The following is an 8,034-nucleotide window of genomic DNA, read 5'->3' as shown; positions in this document are numbered from 1 at the left end:
TTTTTTTTTTTTTTTTTTTTTTTTTTTTTTTTTTTTTTTTTTTTGTCACTAGCTAGGTTAGAGTTTAAAAATCATATGGGTTTCGACTCTTTCGAGTATCAATAAATATGTCTCTTTAGTTTTTAGGGTTAATTAGTTGTTCTTGAATAGTTACATAGAATGTGAGTTTTTCTGTTAAGTATATCTTTTTCTCATTTGAAATCAACATTCGATAGCGAGAACAAAGTTGTGCACATCTTTAATCACCATAAGAAGACCAAGTTTTGAGTTACTATATATGGAACTTTAAAAAAAAAAAAAATTAATAACTTTTCTATGTAAATAATCTTCTATATTTTCGAATTTTTCCTTATAGAGATTTCAGATATTTTTATTTTTTTGGTAAGACATACAGATTTTAGATATTGTCACATCTTAAACTCTATCTCTACTCGTGATTAAAAAAAGAATAAAGTTACCTGTCGCCTGTCGGCATCCAAAAAAAAAAATAGTAGGCTAATCATGAGAAAGGGTTATCAGAATAAATTCTTCAACTAATGATCTTTGTCTTTAATTTCTCTTTGGACAAGAGGAGAAAAGGTTTGTCTTTGTCGAAATAAAGGAAAAGACAAAGTTATGTAGCAATAACAAGATCAACATTTGCTTGTTTTGCTCTCATGGGCTCTTCAAAAGGTGACCACTTTACATTGTGCGATACTTAAAATCGAACCAAACTAAACCACATGTCTAATCCGAATTTGGCTCAAGTATGTCTTCCGAAGTTTGATTTGAACAAAAACTGCCTTACCTGATGTAATTTTTTTTAACATATAGAATTATGAAAGGGACTCGGTTTTTCTACACCATTTTTAGTGAGAGATTACATTTTTTCTGTCAAAACCCATTATAGGGTAATCGGTCAGAGATTTTTCTCTACAGAGAGCCGTTCTGGTATCGATGTGTTTACATGGAGAAACTAAAATTTCGTATCTTTGCTCTTTGTAATAATCAGCACGGACATTGTTATAACACATCTTCTGCCAAATATGAAAAGATGGAAAAGACGTTCTCAAAAGCATAAATTGAATTAACGCAACTTCATATAGATCACTTAATGGGATTACCTATCATAGCGATCAGAAATTTCATCAGTATTGTCTCAATGAGATATTCCATTGCACAGAGAATTGAATTCTCCTTGACATGTATATACATGAAAAGAGCATTCTATGAACATTAATTAACATAATATATGAACGTGTATTCTTGCTCATAAACAGCTAAAAATATATACCATCAATACACAAACATTTTCTCTTAACTCAAGAGTCAAGACCGTGACTTGTCGTAATTGGCAGGGTAAGTAGCAACGTTTGTAAACTTCAATTACTGATCAAAACTTCTAACTACTTTTTCCTACGTATTACATATTTACATCCGATCCATACGTACGACACCTGCTATCACTTATCACTAGTATTAGCATTTGATGAGCATTCATGTACCAGTTTTTTTAATTCTGTTTTTAACACCAAATTCACGGAAACTATATAATAAATACAAAACAAAGAGGAAGCTAGTTCCCGACCACCTTCATCTTTGCCTACAGACAAAGAAGCTTCACTTCCTTGTTTAATCCGAAAATTCAGAACACGTCGCTGACAAACTTTTTACATATAAACACACCATAGATCTCGCTGTCTTTAATTTACTAATATAAGAAAATTTGCTATGTTTAAACTTTAAACTAAATTATAGCTAGAGATCTAATATATTTTCCTACTAATTAAATCAATTTTATTTAGTTTCCTCAAAAATACCTTTTTTCAACTTCTAAAATATACATGTACGGTTCAATTTAGCAGAAAACTTTTTGAATGAATTGTTAAATCTTATATTATCTTTTAACGTAGTTCACGTGTACACCCGTATGATTCCTCCGGCCAACCCGACAGCTCCATCGAAGACACAAAATAATATTTTTTATTTATTTAACAACTTACACAAATACTAGTTTTTTCCTATTGAAATTCCAAGTGTACGTGTATCTACCCGATTTACCCGGAAACCAAACACTCGGAAATTTCCATATGACACCACACGATCTGTCTAGCCTCCCGATTAACAAAAGAAAATTAGAAAAATTGTTTGAAGAGAAACAAAAAATCCTAAGAAAAAACATTGACCTATAAATAACTCCAGTAACACAATCATCTCGAAGTAAACCAAGAAAGAAAACAAAAATCGGAGATATTAATAAACAAAAACTCTACAATGGTTGCAAAGCTTATAGTTCTATGCTGCTTACTAGCGTGCACCTTTGTCATGGCGGCAGCATCATCGGAAGCTGAGCCTCCGGCAACAAGGAAATTCGGCAGGCACAACTGGCCAGGAGCGGAGGTAGAAGCACCGGAGATTTCACATTTGGAAGAGATTGTACGGCGGGGACACCACCATTCCACCTTGGACAGATCGATCGCCGGCGGTGGAGTCATTCTAGGAGGCTTAGCGACTACGTTTCTTGTGGCGGTCTTTTGTTATATAAGGGTTACGAGGAAACACAAACCCGATTATGATGAGAAGCTCGAGACTGAGACCCCTAAGGTTTTGGTTTAGTTTTTTATGTTTTATGTTTTTTTTTTGTAAAATAGTTATGTAAATTTTTTCGTTTATTTACTTTTTTAATATAATTTCTTTTTTCGTAATTAGTGATATAAATTGAGCTTCACTGTCACCATATTGTCTTTCTCTCTTTTTTGTTTCCCATTTAATTCAAAATATATTAGTGAATTGCTAAAACTAACTAAATAAAATAAATCATACATATGATAACCAGGTTATCATAACCTGCAGTAAACCTTTTTAGAAAGAAAAAAACAACAAATTCAGCTCGAATCTAGGGTCGGATTGATAAATAATACTTCTTCTATCCCTAATAGTTTGATATTTAGGATTTTTCACACATATGAAGACAATGAATGTATATGATTAATTTATTATTTGTTTTTTTTATGATTTATTTTTTTTAATTTTTGGTCACATCATACATATGTGATGATTTATTTTTCTGACATTCTTTTTAATTTTCTACTTTTCCATTTTTTAATATTAAAAATATTTAGAATATCAAATTTTTAAATACAAGAAATATTCTCTAAAACATCAATTTATTAGAAACAGAGGGAGTATTTAGTAAAAGCAAAACTATGAAATATCATCTAAATAATCTGAAAAAATGGTTAACAATAATTATACATATATATATATATATATAAACGTTTTTCCAAAAAAAAAAAAAAAAGCTCATATAAACAAATACGAAGTTGGCCACTNTTTTTTTTTTTTTTTTTTTGTCGCCAACTTCGGTAATAGCCTAATAAGGTTTCAGTTCAATTTGGTTTCAAATCAGCCTAAACAAAATGCGTATCCTAGTTAAGTTTAAGGCTTTAAGCCTTCCCAGTCCCAGGGTTTTTTAAAGCTAAAGATGCTACACGATTCGTCGTTTTTGGGCCTAGAGATGATGATGGCCTGTTTTAAAAGTTTCTACCACATTTGTGAACGTAATTGCTTACGTACGTAATCAGTCAACCACTGAGAAACAATCAAACAAACTAATCAGAATTGTAAGATTCCAAAATAAAACTTAACATGAAAGTATTTGAATCCGTCAAAGGCTGACTGTATCGATGATGTTAGGGTTACACAATTACGAAACGGTAATGTAATTTGGAGCAAAAACTATAATTTTGAAAATTCTGAAGGTACTAGTACTACTGAAAGATAACTTCTTATGAAAACATTTGTTCGTATTTGCACATTATGCGTATCTTATCATCCTAATTTGTGAAATATGAAAAATTGAAGCTAGTAATTTAATCTCAGCCATAAATGCTCAACCACTACCCTCCTTTAAGAGTCAAGAACTTGACCAACTAATACATATTGTTATTTTTATTACTATATTTCTCTTTCACCAACTGTTCTTAAACATTATACTATTATACATACATTGAACCAAGTCCAAAGTCACTATAAATAACTGCTCACCAGCGTTGCTCAAGAAAACACAAACAAACACAGAAAAGAAAACCAAACAGAGTGTATTTTACTTTAAACCGGAAAGATGAATCAAGATGAGCAAGTAAAGGTTTTGGGGTTATGGGGAAGTCCTTTTAGCAAAAGAGTAGAGATTGTCCTTAAACTTAAGGGCATACCTTACGAGTACATTGAAGATGTTTATGGTAATAAAAGTCCTATGCTTCTCAAGTACAACCCTATCCATAAGAAAGTCCCTGTCCTCGTCCACAATGGCAGATCGATAGCTGAATCTCTGGTGATTGTCGAATACATCGAAGATACGTGGAAGACAAGTTACATGATATTGCCTCAAGATCCTTATGAGCGTGCCATGGCCCGTTTTTGGGCTAAGTATGTGGATGAAAAGGTACATATATGTTGATCTTAATAAAACAAATTATATCAGGGGTATGAGATTTATATGATGAATTTGGAATTGAATAGCAAAGTAGTAACGTAATATCAAAAATAAAGATGCATGTCTTAATCAAAGAGCATTGTGTACAATATTAATTAGATTTTATAACTTGTATTTGTCTTTGGGTTTCAGGTAATGGTAGCAATGTGGAAGGCTTGTTGGGGACCTAAAAGCGAAAGAGAAAAAGAAACGAAAGAGGCTTATGAGGGTTTGAAATATCTAGAAAAAGAGCTTGGAGATAAACATTTTTTCGGAGGAGAGACAATTGGATTTGTCGATATAGCGGCTGATTTCATTGGATATTGGCTAGGGATCGTCCAAGAAGCTTCAGGCGTCACGATCATGACCGCGGAGGAGTTTCCAAACCTTCAACGTTGGTCAAAAGAATTTATCAGCAATAATTTTATTAAGGAAGTCTTGCCGCCAAAACAGAAGCTTGCGACTCTTTTGAAGGCTCAATTTGGAAGTGTTACATCTGATTAAACGTAACGTAAGATCCTCGTAATTTATTATTTGATACAATCATACAATAGAATAAAGTTGCTTTGGTCGAAACATTACAAAAAAAAAACGAAAAATTGATGATATATGTTGTATTTGTTTTTTTCTTTTTTTTGTCAAACTTTTAGTTCTATAATGGTTATCTTATATTCTTATTAATGAATTTTCTAAAAATATTATATGGAATTGGAGAGATTTAAAAAAAAAAAAATAGAGGAAACATGTTTGATAAGTATATGTAGCCGCTCATGCTTTTGTATACACCATCTGGCGTCAGCGTAACAATGTCCTACACAACTCCCAGAGGCTATCTTCATCTTTAGTTTTCAAGTCGGTCAACCAGGAAATTCGCAACATCATTACCGCTAGAAGACTTCGTAAGCATTGGAATAACCTTATACTTCTTTGGATCCGCTAACACACCCTTTTCTTGATCCCATTATTGTAGCCTTGATTTATTTTTTTGCCTTGGCTACTTTAACTTAGGTTCTCCTTTTGTAAAGCCTAAACTCTTTCATTATTAATGATGTTTAGCAAAACAAAAAAAGTATATGCAGCTGGTTATTGGTAGTCATTATTCTTAGCAAGTATTGATTGAAATTAAATACCATCATGGGTATTTAGTTGGCCACTTAAAAATAATGGGTATTATGGTAGGCTTTGCGCATTTACTGTTTAGGTGTCGGCCCACGTTCACTGAACTAGAGTGTTCCAACGTACGTAGTGGCTAACCCGCAATATTAGACCCCCATTCAGATTCATTTCCTTGGTTTAAAAATGGTCCCATCTTTAGGACCGACGCAAACGAGAAAAAAAAAAGATGCCATGAAGGTCAAAGCTTGTTCAAAAGTGGTGACTAAAACAAATCAAGCTGATTCAATACAAGATTTTTATAATTCAATTGTTCAAATTTGTGATGAATAACAAGTGGTTGAATCGTTGATGTATGAATAAAGGTAGCAACTTTAATATATTCATTCACTACTGGCGATTAAATCGGATCTGTGACTACTGACTACCTAAAACAATTCATATCTGTTACTTGTAATTGCCCCAAAAAAAGTCTGTTACTGTAATTTTTTTTTGAGAAAATAGAGTTATGTCTACTTGCCTCAGTGCCAGACACAATCATAATAAATTTGAATATCAAAAATACTAATTAAAATATATGTAGTGGACATTTAATGATAGAAAGGAGCCATTAATGTAACACATTAACATTATCTCACAAACAATTTTCAATATCTAGAACTACAAATTTGACTAAAGAAGTAACAGTAAGCTTACTAATCAATACCTAGAATCTATCTTACGATCGAGGCATCTTCTGAGTTTGCACGAAGCTATATGGTGACTGGTGAGTCAAACATATAACACATGTTTAGTTTACAAGTTCTAATGGGAAATTCTGTGCAAATATTGCAGCGAGGATGGGGTGCACGTTACTACTATGTACTATCCATTGGGCATTGACGGACAACTTCGAGTGGCAAAAACGGGTACGGATTTGGACTTTGTTACATCGATTACAAGAACAATTTTGACACGTCATGACAAAGAATAGGCCAAGTATTACAAGCATTTCCTTAGTCAAGGAACACCTCCACCAATATGTACTTCAATGTTACTTCTGACTTTCTGAGTATGGTTTGTAGTTTTTAACTCGATCCCTGAGGTGTAATAGAGAGTTTATAAAAAAGAAGGAAAATACTAATAAGTTAAAGAGTTTCTCTCCCTCTCACCAAAGTCGTCGTGGTGCCCGATGCCTTGACTTTAAAACTTAGAAAGTCTTTAAAACTTTCAATTTAGATGGAACGTTTTAGAATTTAGATAGTCTGGTATAAATGGTATAACATTACAAAAACAACCCTTTCTGGACACGTGTTTGGCTTCCATATTAACTCTCGGTTCTTTATCTAAACTATATACTCCCTTTGTTTCAAAATATAAGATGTTTTAGATAAGTTTTTTGTTTCATAATATAGGATATTTTCAAGTTTCTATGCAACTTTTAAATTAGTTTAGTATTTTACATTATGCAGTATTGTTTCCGATTGGTTGAACTTGTTAAAAATAAAGATTTCTTAATCTGCATGCTTTAGTTAAAATATCGTATATTTTGAAACGGAGAGAATATAATGGAAGGATACAAGTCATACAACAATTAACTAAAGTAATTAATACGAAAAACATAACTTAACGTAACTAATAGTTAGTACAAAATTAACATGTTTATAATGAGATCGAATGTTCTATTTTCCTCCTATAGCATCGGTGGTTATTATATCGATTTTGAGGATATCGTTGAATAATAATAAATACTATGGATATGTATAGTGTCTTTCCTTTTCAATTTCAAACGTTTATTATTTTAGAATAGTGTGACTCTTTTAGTGTAATAAGAAAAATTAATCATACCTTGTATCTTACTTGTGTAGAAAACTAGATTGAAAGGGTCGTTGACTCTCCGCTACCGTACTTTTTGTCTTCAATGGTCAAAATTGGATGATATGGATGCATGCATACATGTATATACCACGTACCAACTTCAGATAAGCATCAACTCTCAAAAATAGTTGAGGGTCAAAAAGTAGAATTTGATTTTTTTTTTAAATAGAGATTATATTATTAATTCGCCATTTACTATGTTATATCAATAACTTTAATGCAAAAAATTCCGAATTGTACTGATAGGTCAGGTAATCACTAATATATAGTTGGTAATGAACCAATAGGTTGCACTTGCACGATTGGGACTAGCTAACTCATATTATCCTTTCCCTAATAGATGACAACAACGACAAATAAAGTAAATTACTAATCAAATTTGCATTTGCTTCTCTAATCCTAATGATGACGGATTTTCATTTGTCCTCTTGAAACTCCGTTTATTTTTCTTTTATATAAAATATTTAAAATCCATTTCCATCATCCTTCATTCATATTTATCAACCAAACTATAATATATTCAAATAAATCACTTACGAATATAAAATCTTTAATCTTACATAAAAAAATGTATTTAGTATACATAACACATGGAACAGTATAAAATAATC

The 8,034-nt window shown here is 31.9% G+C and overlaps 2 protein-coding genes across 4 annotated transcripts; both read left to right on the top strand.

Moving 5' to 3' along the window:
* On the top strand, nt 2,224-2,595 carry LOC104764622. The gene has a single exon (XM_010488189.1). It carries the CDS (start codon nt 2,254-2,256, stop codon nt 2,593-2,595), a length of 342 nt encoding a protein of 113 aa, XP_010486491.1. The 5' UTR covers nt 2,224-2,253.
* On the top strand, nt 4,034-5,549 carry LOC104764621 (glutathione S-transferase U8-like). 3 transcript variants are annotated; one of them, XM_010488187.1, is made up of 3 exons: nt 4,034-4,423; nt 4,607-4,964; nt 5,253-5,549. In XM_010488187.1, exons 1-2 carry the CDS (start codon nt 4,103-4,105, stop codon nt 4,955-4,957), a joined length of 672 nt encoding a protein of 223 aa, XP_010486489.1. In that variant the 5' UTR covers nt 4,034-4,102; the 3' UTR covers nt 4,958-4,964; nt 5,253-5,549. The 3 variants fall into 3 exon arrangements, with proteins under 3 accessions (XP_010486489.1, XP_010486490.1, XP_010486488.1); XM_010488188.1 differs by having other exon boundaries at nt 5,218-5,549; XM_010488186.1 differs by lacking the exon at nt 5,253-5,549 and having other exon boundaries at nt 4,607-5,161.

This window comes from Camelina sativa, chromosome 19 (genome assembly GCF_000633955.1).
Source record: "Camelina sativa cultivar DH55 chromosome 19, Cs, whole genome shotgun sequence".
Classification (NCBI taxonomy): domain Eukaryota; kingdom Viridiplantae; phylum Streptophyta; class Magnoliopsida; order Brassicales; family Brassicaceae; genus Camelina; species Camelina sativa.
Note: the sequence above shows the minus strand (reverse complement) of the source record. Positions and strands in the feature narration are given on the sequence as shown.